Source organism: Parasteatoda tepidariorum, chromosome 5, assembly GCF_043381705.1.
Source record: "Parasteatoda tepidariorum isolate YZ-2023 chromosome 5, CAS_Ptep_4.0, whole genome shotgun sequence".
Taxonomy (NCBI): Eukaryota; Metazoa; Arthropoda; class Arachnida; order Araneae; family Theridiidae; genus Parasteatoda; species Parasteatoda tepidariorum.
This window is the reverse complement of record NC_092208.1, coordinates 84,097,281-84,113,508: the sequence shown is the minus strand read 5'-3', so window position 1 is coordinate 84,113,508 and position 16,228 is coordinate 84,097,281. Positions and strand designations below refer to the sequence as shown.

At 26.9% G+C, this 16,228-nt stretch overlaps 1 protein-coding gene across 1 annotated transcript in view; it reads right to left on the bottom strand.

The window, feature by feature from the left end:
• LOC107441088 (uncharacterized) overlaps positions 1-15,489 on the bottom strand; it is a 28,279-nt gene extending 12,790 nt beyond the window's left edge. The window contains exons 1-8 of the mRNA XM_043039657.2: positions 15,206-15,489; positions 14,667-14,793; positions 12,992-13,182; positions 9,546-9,683; positions 7,388-7,529; positions 5,665-5,720; positions 2,703-2,851; positions 1,184-1,922 (exon numbers count right to left, since the gene is read on the bottom strand). Coding sequence (XP_042895591.2) covers positions 1,184-1,922; positions 2,703-2,851; positions 5,665-5,720; positions 7,388-7,529; positions 9,546-9,683; positions 12,992-13,114 — 1,347 coding nt within the window. The 5' untranslated portion in view covers positions 13,115-13,182; positions 14,667-14,793; positions 15,206-15,489. The remainder of the gene's footprint in view (positions 1-1,183; positions 1,923-2,702; positions 2,852-5,664; positions 5,721-7,387; positions 7,530-9,545; positions 9,684-12,991; positions 13,183-14,666; positions 14,794-15,205) is intronic.
• Positions 15,490-16,228: the final 739 nt, after the last annotated feature.

Here is a 16,228-nt window from a genome sequence, read left to right as displayed (position 1 = left end):
ACACAGAGTCAACGTTTTTGTCATCAAAAATCTTTTGCTTGATAAATTAAGTTTCAATAATTTAAAAATTTCTCACATATTTTTTTTAAAATCTATAAACTGAAGAAAGATTATTTCAGAATGAGGAATAAAATCACAGTTGTAACACTGTTGCCATGGCAACACTGATGTGAAGAAACTTCTGATAAAATCTTAGCCTCTCTCTCCTTCCCCTTTCCCACTTTTTAATTATGTAGTGTGGCTCAATGCCAATTCAACAATATTAGAGCAAGAAAGGGCTCTTCATAATTTTTTTTCTTCATGAAAACTACAAATATTCTATATTAAGCTGATAAGAGTTTCTTCCAGAAGAAATTTTTTTCTTTGTAGACTATAGCAAAGGAGAGAAGAAATAAATAAAAAAAATATCCAAAGTTGTCGCAGAAAATTTGTGCATGTAAAATATAAATGTTAAATTTAGTTTCTAAATTTATTTTACTTTAGTTTACAAAAGTAAATTTTGAATAGAACAAAACACTCTGATATAATTTTTCATGCAAACAAATTTCTCTAATTAACTAACTGGCGGTTTAGACATTTCTGTTATTACTGCTTCCAGAAGCCCACATTTTTATTTTATTTCTAATGGCAGATTAGAAGAAAACTGTAGACAGAAAAACAACCAATAAAATTAGAGCAAGACACAGAGATAACAGTAACAAAACTGAAACCTTATTAAGTCCAAAAGTATAAACATGTATTACATTGTTCATGTACACTGCTTATTTGCACCCTCCTTCAAATGCCCTTTTTTATTTTATATAAAACTATTCCTTCTTATAAAATTTCACACGTATGATAGACCTATACTTATGTTCTTTGAACAAATTTAATTTATTTAATGAACGAAAATTTTTTTTCTTCCAACAGCATAATCACATTTTTGAAATACTTTCTAAAAATAAAATAATCAGCAATATTACTTGCAAGAAAAAGATTAAGAAATAGAAAAGTAATAAAATGGCAATGGTTCATAATTAACTGTACAACAAACAAAAAGCCTTGCTGGTGCACGAAATATGTTAACTACAATTCTAAAAGTTATTAAATAGATAGTTACGTATACATTGAGAAAAAAACAAACAAACAATAGAATCTAATACTAGACCTTAAACACCATTTATGATTTTAAGTAACAACTCACCTTGCTTTCGTATTTTTCAACAAGATCGATATTCCGATCGATTCTCTCAATAATGTCGGTTGCAGTTTTAACCGAAAGAGCGGCATACTTAACTTTGTCTCCCAAAGTCACTACATCGGCAACACACTTCGAATGATCGCGAGCCACATCGTTCTCGTCTTCGAGGTCAGACAACGACACGGTTCGGTTTACGAGATAATCAAAGAATTTAGCCCTGCTCAGACCCATAGTTATCATTTCAGCCTCTGCTGAAGATACAGCTAGGTTGGTTATAGAAGCCTCAAGCTGCTGTATATCTCTTTGCCTGACTGTCATGTTTTGTTCCGTGATTTCCTTGCTTAGAGACTTCCAAATATTGCTGATGTCATAGGTTAAGCGGTTGCTCTTACGTACACAGTTCTGCAACTCCAAAATGTCCGTTTCTGCTGCATATTTGGATACCGCCCTCGCAGCACGTTGCTTAGCAGTATGGATAAATATATCAGAAGATTTAATGTTTGTTAAAAGCGACTCAATCTTAGATGAAATTTGGGTCACAGAAGCTAAAGAGAACTTCAGATCTCTCATGTCGGACGCAAGCGGTCGACGAGACTGCATGCTAGTTCTATGAATAACATCATCACTCTTACTAGAAGATGGAACATTAATTCTGGATCTAGACAACTGTTCAGCACTTTGACTCTGATGCGTACTCTGGCTACTACGAAGACCATGGATCTCTGATTCACTTTTTTGAAGACTGAAAATAGAAGCATTCATTGAAATTAATGAATTTTGAAAATAAATATATAACAGTGATTCTGATAGACTATAGAAACTATCTTTCGGATTTAGGACCTTTAACGAAAAGTGAGTGCAATTATTTGAAAGAGAAAATAAAATTATCTACAACATTTTAAATTTTCAAAAAAAAGGAGTAAACTTGCATTTCAATAATGTCCTAATAAAATTTCAATTGCCTGGATTAGTGTCCACAATTCTTTTTTTGACATAAAATATTTTTAAGAATTTTTTCTCAAAGTAATGACAGAACATATCAAGCCTTTAGTTTACATAGCTTTTAAAGGTAGACTAAAAGTTAGTTTTTATGATTAAGGGGAAAAATGGATCAAATTTGTTAATTTTACTACATTTACTAATTATTAAATCAATTATTTTTTTAGAATCTTAAATATTTTTAGGTTCTGACATTTCACACCAAGCCAGAAACCTTTACAGCTTTTCAAAACTATTTTTAAAATTAAAACAGAAACTTTCATGTCATATTTTTTAAAAATAATTATTCAGTTAATTTTATTCCCAACTATTTGTGCTAAGCACACAGATAAACTTATTAAGATTTATTGTACCATATATATATTTTTTTCAAATACAAATTTTTCAGAAATAATAAAATTTTTTTAAAAAAATATTATAAATTCTAGGATACCTAATTTACTTCATATAAAAATATTTAAATTCAACAATGTTAGAATAGAACATTAAATTGTTGAAACAAAAAATATACAAATGATATTACTTTTTTTGCAGTTTTCTTATTTCTTGCTCATCTTCTAAAATTTTTTCCTTAGATTTTTCTAACGCAACTCTACAGTCTTCTAGAATAACATCAGAATTATTCTTTGAAATTTTACTATATTCATCTATTTTTGACTGCAACTGCTGAATCTAAAATTATTCAAACCACCACATTATATGAGTATTTATTTAACTTCAGATTCAACATGAGGTGACACACAAATTCTAAATAAAATATAAGCATAGATGTGCAGATGAGTTTTTGTTCCAATGTTTATTTTCAGAAAGAAAAACCACTTAAGAATTAAATAAAATTGGGAATGTTAAAATGGGGAGATATCAGAAAATAGGCTACAATGTACAAAATAGTTATAATAATAAAAGCAAACAAACAAAACATGTGAAAAACTTTTAAAGATATTAATTAGTGTAATATCTTTAAAAGCTTAATGGTTTAATTAATGGCTTTTATCAAATATATGACATTAATTTTAAATTTTAGGTTCTATGGAAAAATTCAGTATTAGTCAATACTATTTTTATAAACATCTTACAATATCTCGTTACAATACAAAAATTTCTAAGCAAAAAATACATGAGAAAGAACACCTTAAAATATACTTTATGATTTCTATTAAAAAGAAAATAATGGTCTTAACTTTAAAAAAAAACCAAAATGCACTTCTATTTATTTCACAGGAATTCTGTAATAAAATAATATTAATTATTAATAAGATAAAATTTTTTGTGTAACTTTTTCACACTAATAATAACTATAAACATGATAAAAGGCATAAAACATTTGCAAAATAGCTGCTACTTCATCTAATATTATCTTTATTAATTTGATTTATTTCGTCCAAACGAAAGAAAAAATATTACATATAGCACTTATTAAATATTATACTTCTATAAGAAAATATTAAAAGCAATAATAATAATAATAATAAACAGAATATAAACAATACGGAATTTTTATTTAACATAAGCAATAGGGAATATTTTATAGACCTGTATTTCCCTACTAAAGGCAGAATGAAGTGTTAACATTTAAAAAAATTTCACAAAGAATTTCTTTACTATCAAAGAATAATACAGTGCATAGATTTCTCCCAAGTAAAGAGCCGTGAAATGTCAGACACATTCAAAAACTTGTTGAAATTTCAAATTTGCAGCCTATAAAACTTTGTGATAATATTTAAAATAATTTTAAAGCTAAAAGCTGGACAAAATAAACAATATTTCTTAAAAGAATATCTTGTAGATAGTGGATTTTTCACAGTGAATTCGATAAAGAATCACTACAAAAATCACAATTTTAAAAAATAAATAAATTTTAGGACTTAACAAATGCAGTGATTGGGTTTTATGCATTAGAATAACCATAAAACGTCAGACAAATTCACAAACATGTTGGTTGAAAAAATTCCAGCACACTTTAAAAAAAGAAAAGAAAAAAAAGGAGAAAATAGAAAATATTTTTTAAAAAAATATTTTGTACATAGGTGAAAACATTTATGATTTTTGTTAGGAATTTCATAAAGAATCACTAGAATAAACAAGATAAAGTTAATAATCAACATATTGAATAGTATGTTGGATCTGAAACTTCAAACTTGCAACCTTAAAAAATTTCGCGAAAACATTTAAAAAAAAATTCAAAGTAAGCTATGAAAGCTGGATAAAATAAAAAATATTTCTCAGAATATTCTGTATATTGTTAAAAAATTCATTATTTTTGCAGTGAATTTTCATAAAGAATTAATCAAAAATCATACATTTTATAAATAAAAAAAAAATCATAATTAATGCTTAAGTTGCAATTTCAAACTTGCAGCTTAAGCAAATTNAATTTGGCGAGCTTTAAATCATGTACAGTGCGTGCGCACAAAGAAAAAATAATAATAATAATAAAAAAAATTCATATTTTTTAAAAATAAATTTCAAAAAGAATTAACAATCAGTTTTTTTACAAGCAAATAATTGCATCATTTTTAAGTCATTCTTTCATTTAATTTCTTTAAAAAGAAAAATGGCTTTTGATGAACCAAATTTATGTTCACATTTTGGTCAATTTATACATTAAGTATTATTTCAATTTAATTATTATAATCAGCTTATCTTATGGATAAAATATGTAATAAGATGGAAAATAAGTTTGAGTAAGTTTCTTTTAAATTCAATTGTTTTGAGTTTTAAAATATTTGTTTATTATTTGCTCTCCACTTTCATGCAAAGGTAAAAAGAACTTTAAAGCTATAAAAATAACTCATTTTCTGGCAGTTTTGTAAACTAGGGAAAATATTTTCCCCCTTATCTATCAATCTACCATTTTCTCATCTATCAATTAGAAAAAATTGATTTGCTATGTGAGACAAAATGAAGCTTGAAATGCAACTTTCTATAAAATTGTAAATGTTTTGTTTGACTTGCAATAAAAATTCAATACTATTTGTCTGCACTGCTTTTTTTTCTTTCTAAATTTATGATTATAATATCAGAAGTAACTATTAAATACTAAATATGTACTAATTAAATTATAAGAGCAAATTTCTTTCTATAATTATGAAAAATTTCTTGGATAACAATAAAGGAATAGAGTTAAAAAAAAATTGTTGCACAAGAGAGTAAAATACAAGCTTTTCTCTTAATAATAATGATAAAAACTGAGAATTAAAATTGATGTTAATATAGAAAAAATCTAAATTTTCCTTAGGAATATAAAATTGTTGTTACATATTTCTGTTTTTTCACCCTTATGATTTTTTCAGGTTTTCAAATGGGCCTGAAAAATATCACTAATTTTAACTAGCTTTTCAGATTGTTAAAAGCACTCTGTCTGATCAGTAATAAAACAATCAACAATTATAAAACTAATAATAAATTTACACTTTTTCAATTACATTTCAAATATTTACCGACTCATTCTGAAAGGAGAGAAGAAATGAAATTTTAAAAATTACCTCATCCTTTAAGAGATCACTAGTTGATTTCTTTTTTGTCACAGAAGAAGAAGTACCTTAAGTACAACAATTAATATAAACATTTAAAATGTTTAACACACAAAACACAGCAAGGAGTAATAAAGAGAAAATTACAAATCACAAAATAATTATATTCCATAGATATAATGATTATAATTAAAAGATTTATATTTCAAGCCTTAAGAAGTACATAAAAAGTTACAGGATTGTTTGTACTCAAATTCAATAGGAAAAAAAAAAAAATCTTATCTTCAACCTTATTGGCATTTTTACAACAATAAACAATAATTTTTCTGAAAAACATGCAATAAAAACCAAAATATTTCAAGATCTGAAAGTCTGTAAAAAAAGAATTACAAGGCAAAAGTGAGAAATAAGAAAATTTTAAGTACTTCAAAAACAGTTTTAAGATGCAAGAATTTTTGAAACCTCTAATTTAAATTTTGAAAAATCTATTTGAAATTGAAAAATCTAATTTAAATAATACTTAGAGTAATACATGAAATATATTTTTAAATAGTTTTATAATTTAAAACCTTTTTAATGAAAAACAAGATGAAAAATCTAATTTAAGAAAATATGCAAAGAAATATACATAAATTATCTTTATAAATAAATGAAAATGGATTATGCGAAAAAATTATTATTTTGTTTAATCTTAACACAGAAGTAGCGTTGAAGTGTGATTGAGAACATAGTAGGAAAAATGAATACACATAGTTGCAGTGCAATAAGTAAAATAAAACCTCGTAAAACAAGAATTTTCAATCTATGATGAAGAAAAGAAAAAAAAAATCAAAATTAAACTAAAAAACTTGAAATACAATATAGAAATTCCAATTAGTCACCTCAAAGCTGCCTAGAGCCTAGGCAGAAAAAAGTCTAAAGGGGAAAATTCCCCTTTTCTTAAACTCTAGTATTTCTGCAGGGTTGCCATTTAAATTTGGAAAAAAAATTCTCTGTACATATTACACACAATATATTAAAAGGAAACACAATTACTGTGCTCTTGTGTGAGCTATATTGGGCTAACTATACTAGCTTTAATAGTTGGAAAAACAAGGAAGAGCATAACATACTTAAATAATGATATATTAAATGAAATAGTTTAGTACAGTTGGAATATCATCCTTAAATATCCCATAGATTAAGCTTTGAAAAGGTCACAATTTTTTCAAAGACAAAAATAAGAAGAAAAAAAAAATTCCCTGTATTTTTCCAATTTGTATTCTCTGTTAAATTAGGTGATTAGGCTCAAAATTCTCTGTTATTTTAGGTGATTTTTAAATTCCCTGTATTTTCCAGGTTTTCCCTGTGAAGTGGCAACCCTGTCCTTTCTCAACTTAAAAGGTCTAAAGGTGGAGAGGCTACTAAACTAATCTTCACAATGACACCAGAACTTTAAAATCGCTATTGGTTCAAGTGAAATCTAAAATCAAATTATTTCTTAAAATCCATGCCTCCCAACTCCTGAGAAGTCAAAATTTCTGACGTTATAAAGTAGCAATAAAAAATCTAATCTTCTTCTTCAAATGCACTACAGCCTAATATGGGTCAAGGCTGTTTCAGTAAGCTTCTTCTAAAGGACCTATCAGATGTCATGGTTCGCCAATCCAATGTCTTAAGGTCTGTTTCAGCATAATCCATATAAAATATTCATTAATAATAAAAAGAAATGAACTAAATGAATTATACTTCGTACCAGCTGATGTCCCTTCAACATGCCGAGAAAGTATTTCTACGTTAGGATCCTGAAGAATATAGATAATTTTGTCCCTAAGATCTTTATCTTTGGAATGTGATAAAAGTTGGCGAATATTCTTATGAAGCAACTCCTCATTTCTCTGTATAAAATAAAATAAATGTTTAATACCAGAAATTTTATAGCAAAAATTAGTACCTGAGGTTATTTTAAATAATTTTTCTATCATAAAAGTTTTATTTTTTGCTCAGAGATGATTAGAGTTCAAAACATTTTTTATTTCTTCAATTTTCTAAACAAAATTTTAAATAAAAGTTATTAAAAGTTAAATTTTAACAAAATAATAAAATAAATCTTTGTTATATTAAAACAATAATAGAAAAGGAAAGTAAATCCCTTCTGTAACAGTCCATTGTGGACCAGGGGTTCATTGAGGTTAAGGCCCCACAATTGTGTGACCACAATTGTGCATGATGTTGGCATTGTGGTCAACATAGTTCACTGGCCACTTTTACTTCTTTAGGCAAGCAAATATAATGATTTTAATTTACCTAATTTACTTTGAGAATAGAAAAACAATTGACAGAATGTCATGATTTAAGACATAAAAATTAAACAAAATATTTTGAAAATGGGATAAAGATGCTGCAATTTTTAAATATTGTGTGGATAGGTTGTGGGTAAAAATTAAAAAAAAAAAAACCTATTGCAAAAAAAGTAAACAACTTCTTATTTTTACTTATTTTCTGCTTTGTTTTATTAAAAAATTTTTCGAAATATTATAGCAAGATTATAATCGGTTATCAATGATAATTTGCTTAAATGATTCTTAGAAACATAAAAGGTGAATACGATGATTGATTTTGGACAGTAATTTGACTGTGATTTTTCAGCAATAATTGTAAATTATTTGGAAATAGATCAAAAAAATTCATAAGGTCCTAAGTATGATTTAAGTCAGCATTAAATTTTTTTAGACTGCATACCTGCCAAATTATTCCAATTTAAAATTTTTATTTGAATATTTAGAGGAAGAAAAATTTTATCGATTTAACATTTTATTATTAGTTCAATAAATTAATTTAGAATGATTTTTTTTCACAACAACTATCAGCAATTTAAACTTATAAAATTAAATGGCCATTTGTCCACCACATTGAATATGCTAGGAAGCTAGTCTTTTTTAAATCTTGTAAGACAGCAATACCAGCAAAGTGGACAAACAAAAAGTCAGAAAAGCCTGGAATTCAACTAAGTAAACCATTTAGAATTCAACTAACCAGAAAGTTCAAGTAACCAGAATTTTCAGAAGTCAATTGAAAAAACCTCTTTAAATTTATAATTTATTAAGTGTAATAATATTTTAGTTTATTTTCACATTGTTATGCATTTACTAAAATCTGAACCTGCACCTAGTTGTTCTCTATGTCATGTCGACATTACTATTAAACATATTTTAACAGACAGCGAACGATTCAAACATTTGAGGAACAAACTTTTTGGCAGCTTTTATCCTAATCTTCAATCTTTACTTGGTGACCCTATACATCACAACCTTTTAAAGTTTATCAAAACTATTGGACTATATTCTCTGCTTTGAAATAATACAGTAGTTTGACCTAGAGACCGACTATTAACCTAGTGCCTGGCGCAGCATAGCCATTTCTGGCTCTTGTGCCAATAAAATCCAACTAACCAACCATTGTCTTTAATATGTTTCTATAAGCAACGATTCAGATCATTAGCTTTATATTGATATTATCACGGTGTAAATCCCCCCCCCCCAAACAAATATTCAAATATGAAACACTGAAAATTTTGACATTAAATAATAACAATATAATGTACCACTTTATTAAGTTTCTCTTGGATTAGCGGTCATTTCGCAATTTCAGTTTTTTTTTTTAATTCACAACTTTAATTTTTATGGATGGCTATTATAGTTTTCCCCATTTATCATTATTAGTTTTTATAAAAATTTATTAGCATTCTCGTAGAAGCGATGATATTTTTCATAAAAAGAAGGGAATTTTAAAAATTGTGATCTTTGCTGGCGTAATATTTGGAATTTTCACATATACAAATTTTGATAATTTTCTGTGTATTCCACTTGGTGAGGTAACAACAACCATATATAAAAAAAGACAATAAAATATACCTTAAGGCGTTCATTTTCATCAGCAACGTTCAAAAAACGTGCTTTTTCTTCAAAACAGCTCAACTGCAGGTCAACAAGAGCCTTTTGTAAATCAGATATCTTCTCTACTTTCCTGTCGATTTCAGCTTCAAGTTCATACTTAAATACAAAACAATTATTGCAATGTGTTTTTAATACTAAAGAAACAATACTTTAAATACATTATAATAATTTTCTATAATTCGCTTAGCTGATAAATTTTCATATTTTTTTTTTTAAACAAGCATAAAAAGAATAAATTTTAGTCTGAATTCCCGCTTAATTTCAGAAAAAAAGAAAAAATTCCCTAACTTTTCCAATTAGTCCAGAAAAATCTATTCCAAGTTAAATTTTTATTGTACAATCATGGCCGCCACTCAAGAAATATTTTAAGACTGAACTTATTTTTTGACCAATTAATAGTGTCTAACGTTATTTAGAAGGATTGTTCCAAAAGTTATAGCTGACTTTCCTAAAATAAATATAAAATAGCTGACCTTGTATATCTTTTTGAACCAATTGCTGAGTTACCTCACTAACTTTTTCTTGGAGCCATTCATACTTCTTTTACGCTTCATTTACGACATGCTTTGTCCAAGATCTATAAATTCCATATTTTAAACAAATCATCCTTAACTAACTTCGCCCATTATTTCAAAATACGGGGGGGAATTCAAACTCAAGTGAATTTAGATTCAACAATATTAATTTTGTTTAGACAAGTAGATGGTGAAATTCAATCGTTGTGGTGTGACAACATTACTTGATGATTTTGCAATAATTATGAAAAACAAGGATGTTTTCATAAAAAGTAATAATCTTTTTAAAATTTATTTTACCGTAAAATAATTGCCATATTTTTTCAAAGAAATAGGAAAATAAATATGCAAATGAAAACTTAATAATTTGAAAAACAAATTGAAACTGAATATTTATTGGAGGACAGAAAATCAGTCCACTGATCTCTTCTGAAGACTGATTTCAGTCCTCAGGACTGAAGAGTGGTACCTACGTATGTACAAGGCAATAATGTTCATTCGAAACAGGGATGGCAAGTTTCTACCATAGCAGTAAAAAATCATTTGTAGTGAAATAAGTTTCTTCCAACTCAGAATGAAGAAACTCTTTTTTCAAAGAGAAATATCCAACTTTAAAACAACAATTTAAACACCCTATAACAGCAATCTAGTTAAAATGATAGAATCAATTTTGAAGCTATTCAGCATATCATTTTTAAATTTGTGAAAACTAAAAAACAACATTTTGAAANTTTGGAAATAATCTTAAAAAGAAGAAAAAACGATGAAGTAATACACTAATGATTATTTCCAAAATGATGGTAAGGTAAACATCTTTCAAAAAAGAAAGAAAAATCTTATGAGGAAAAAAAAAACATTTTTTTAAAAAAATGGCAGGAAAATTTATCGAATTTCGTTCCGGTTTCTTGGTTTTCCGATTTCCGGATAACTGGTTCCGTACTGTATATGTAATTATGTAATGAACTGTTAATATATGACAATAAAACACTATAGCCCTAAATTCATAAACTGAATATTAAACAAACACACTGCTACAGAAATTGAATTTCCTTTTTCTAAATAACATGCAAATTTTTATAATTAAATACTGCTTAGTATAAAAACTCAAAACTGAATCTTTAATATGATAGATATAGATTTTAAAAATTGGTATATAGCTAAAATAAATGTTATAAAAAGAGTTTTTCAAAACATTTTGAAGAGAAAATTAAATGAAAGATATTTTTTATAATATAAGAGCTAATCAATTGACTTCATCACTTTTGGTTTCCTTCATTTTGTGCAGTTTTTTAAAATTTTCTTCCAGTAAACTGGGAAAATTATTCTTACAGACAAAATTTCAACCTGGATAAGAAGTATATAATTTTTCAGTCAATAAACCGCAAAACTTATTGACTTAGTAAACAGTATTGCTGAGCTGCTAATATGGCCGTGATTAAGAAAAAATTTAAATCGAAATATTGTTAAAAAAAAGAATATTCTGTACAAATAAATAATCAGAAAGATTTATAATTTTAAAATAAAAAAAAAAGTTTTTTTTATAGCACTGAAATTTTTGTAACAAATAATTGTTACATCTCAAAAGCTATTTATTTACATTTCTCTAAGAAACAAAGTTTTAATGACTAAAACTTAGATTTTGATGACATTTACACTTCTAGACATCTTTTCTCTTTTAAAGGCATTTTAATAATTGGGAGTATTTAAGATTTTCGAGTATTATTTTCCATTTTTAATTATTTTTTGACTTAGGGTCATTTTTATAACATTAAATTTTATATAATTCATATTATATATTGTAGTTCATATATATTCATATTTTATATTTTCATATTTTATAGATTCATATATACAGGGTATCTGCTACATTTTAGATTTTCAAATTCATGACTTTTCATGATTTTCCATGACTAATTCCAAGAATTTTTCATGACTTAACCAAGTTGCTATTTTCTCCAACAAAAACGCAACAATAAATTAAAACAAGCATTATAATAACATTATTCGAAATAGGTATAAACAAAACTATTATACTCTTCATCTTCATATTTATAGATTTTGAACTTAAAAAACAGAGTAAGGAAAGAGTTGAAACAATAAAATAGCTGAAAAAAATACAAAAGCAAAAAAATTTTTTTCCAGCAGAATTATATTCTAAAGATACTTTTCTTGTTCATCAGAAAGGAAAGAAATACTCCTGATTTTTCTGTTCATTTCGGAATAAAAAAAATTCGCGGATAACTGGTTTGCTTCAACTAGAATTTTAAACTGATAAAATTTTAAAAAAATAATAATAAAAATTCTTAAATCACAGAAGAGAGTTTAAAGGATAATTCGCTCTAGAAATGATATTTTTTCTTTCATTTTTTGAAAGAACACCATAATTTTTAAAGAACATGATAAAATCATTTTATATTCAAATAAAATATGACTGAGTGGTGATTTTGTTGGAAATTCAGATATTTGGAACAAAATGAAATTGGGGGGATGAGATTCCATTCTTAAAAATTAGATTTTTCGGAGACCTAAATCCATGACTTTCCATGATTTTTTTAAAAAAATAGTAAAAATCATGACATTTCATGACAAATTTTGTTCAATACTGAAATTCATGACTTTCCATGATTTTTCATGACTTTCCAGGTGCGCAGATACCCTGTATATATATAATTTCACATTTTCTTCCTTTTCAAAAAGAAAAAAAAAATAATTGTTCAGTAAAATGTTTCTTTACAGGTATTTTTTACAATTAATTGCTTTTTAAATTACAAATCAAGCTTTTTAGAATTTTAATTTCAGAAATAATTCGACATGAGATAGTTTCGAGTCAGATACAATTCATTAACTATGGAAAAGAAAAATATAAAGTAAAAATCAAAGCAAACATACTTTATCGGCTATGAGCTGTTTTAAATACTTGTCTGTCTTTTCTTTATACTTATCCTCTCTTTTAAGTAATTCATCAAATTTATTTTGATAAAACTCAAGTAGTTTTTTGCTTCCCACATCCATTCTTTGTCTCTCAGAAGATGATGAATTGCTCCAAATTATTACTCATAAGTAACAGATGAATGTCCCAGCTACAAAAATAATAATTAATGGAAATGAAACCAGAGTAGCGAAACCAGGGCATGGTATTTATGCATAACCTATTTTATATAACATAATGAAACAAACACTAAAACAGATTTTTAAAAAAAGTGGAAATAAGAACATTACAGTAGGGAACCGATTATCCGGAACGATCGCTATTCCGGATAACTGATTTTTCCGGTTTTCTGAAAATCTACAAAAAGTCATTTTTTTTATTTTTAAATCCAACTAAAAAAATTATTTTTGAAAATAATCTTGAAAAGAAGAAAAAACGATGAAGTAATACACTAATGATTATTTCCAAAATGATGGTAAGGTAAACATCTTTCAAAAGAGAAAGAAAAATCCTAAAATCTTCTGAAGAAAAAAAAAATTTTTTTTTCAAAAAGGGCAGGAAAATTTATCGAATTTTGTTCCGGTTTTCCGGATAACGGTTTCCGTACTGTATTATGTTTCTCTTCTCCATTTATGTACTAAGGTACCACAGGAGTTATCAATTTGTTGAAATAAGTGATGCATGAGAATGATTTAAATTTTTTTTCTATGATGTCGATAAATTTTTTTAACCGTGTACTAAATTAAATTTCTTATAATAAGGTGATTAATAAAAATACAATCCTTTTTATTACTTTATTGATTTTTTTAAAGGTACTTCTCTCTTGCTCTCCTTTTTCTTAATAATAACATACATGCTACCTTTTCGTAAAAGAAAAGCTTCCCTTTTTCATAGACTGCAACGAGAATGAGATCTTGCTCTTTTAAAAGTATTTAAGTAGAATTTGTGAAGATACCGCTAAACTGCAGTAAATTTGCCCTGAACCCTGCGGCAGAATTTTTCGGGCTTTCTAGGACAAAGCAAGAATGCAGTTGCCATCTGTTAGTAACTGAGTAGCCCCAGTTAAGCTTTTCTACAAACAGATGGCAATTCCTTTCCTCATTTTCTTTCAGTATATTAAATGTGGGCATAGTTTGCTATCAAATTTCAGTTTGGTTAAAGATTTTTCGAAAGTTGTGTGCTTTGGTTAGAAATAGGAATATTTTAAAGTTGGTTTTTTCAACAATGTTTTCCTTTTGTAATTAGTTTATGTAATTTACTTTTGTATCTTGTTTTTGTATTATGCATTTTGTATTTCTTTTATCTTTTCCTGGATTTTTTACAAAACCTTTGGTACACAGAGAGAGCAATCTTTAGACATTTGTCATGCTCTCTCGATAGAAAAGGTCTTGTGTTTTTATGACTAAGGAAGCTGGTACCCCCTGACCACGTCAGCTTTGGCTGTGATTTTTATATTTTCTTCTCTAAAATGTTCTTTTGGCAAAATAGCTGAGTTTACTGTAGCTGGCAAAATGGGAAAGTATCAATACAGTGTCACTTGCTGATGTGATGATTCATGACCATTTTAAAGAAAATTGCTGTCCTCTTAAGATAAAAATAATTTTATAATTTATTTAAAAATGAAGTTGAACTTACAAAATTGCAGCATCATCTACAGGTGCTTCATTTTTCATGCAGAAAGAGAGAAAAATATTGCTTTATTTTAACACACTTTGTGATAATCCTTAACATTGCAACTAGATCCTCAAATAAATTTATTCACCTATAATCAAAGATAAAACAATTAAAAAGCTATTTTTCTTCATAAAAGACGAAATCTAAAGATCTGAAGAGAGAGACAAAGGTAAGAGTTAAACTATATTTATTAAGTAAAAATATAGACATAGATAAAATTATATATGCTTCTAGCTCTATTTAACTCAAAAGAAAAATTAGGAAAAAAATTTAAGTACTGAAGATCAGAATTAATTATTTTTTGCAGTACATGAATAAAATAATAAAGGTATCATGATAAATTAGAGTATTCAATAAGAGATAAATCTTATTATAAAGTATACTTTATATCGATTTGATATCAGAACTCATATTCTTAAGTCTATCTGTGCATTCTGTTCTGAAATTTAAAAAACAATGTAACCATCCTAACAAAAAATAATTTTTACTAACAAACTTACACAAAATTGAAATTAAAATTTTTCTTCTTAAATCAATAGCAAAACTTAGAAATAAAAATCCCTTTCAGATTGTTTAGTATCAAATATCTTAAAATCTCATAATTCATGCACATCAATAAATAATAAAGGACCTGGGGAATTGGAATCATAATTTATACGTTTATAAAGTATCTAAAATATTGCAATAGCATATTTATAATTGAATTAAAAGCTTTTCTGCGAAAAAGAACCACTTAAAGTTGTCTTTAAACAGTAAACAAACATAAACAGCTTTTTTTCAAATTTCGCGGAGTTTAGAAGTGCAAATATCTCCATTTGCAAAATACATTCTTTTTATAAGCAACGCAACTGTAAAAAACACTACTACTTTTATTCTAAAAAGTAATCGGAATTTAAAGCTCTAAAATGTCCATTCTCACTGCATGTGGTTCAAGCTGCTTCGATCACCTGATTAGTGAAATATATTTCCCGTGAAACACTCACCAATCAAATTCCTGCAAGTATATAAAATTTTTTCGAATGCTCCCTTTTCACTCATGTCTCGGGCATGCAATGTAAATAAATGCTCAGGTGGAGGATGTAATGCTCTTTTCATTCAAAAGAAAGAAACTTTATAATAAACTCCGCTTTTTTTTCTTTTCACGAAAAAACTTACAGTGGAAATCCCTATTTCAGGAATAAAAATAATCTACTAAATATTAAAAATCTTTCATATAGGATGGGTGGTCTAATGTAAACAATAACAAGCGTTCTTAAACCGGGAGAAATTTAGAAAAGTTCCTGTGTATCCCTCCGCTTATGTTATGACTACGAGGCGATGTGTGAACAAGCCTAATATTCTATGCAGTTTTGTTATTGTAATTTGGGTTCAAATCTAAACATAATTGTACCATTCATAAGAGCTTTCAGAAATGTATTGATTCTCAGAGGTCGTAAGGCCAAAAAAAATTTTGGAAAGTTAATATCTCATTGTGAATAATTCTTAAGGTTTGCCATGTTTTGTATTTTATCCCTTATTTGGCT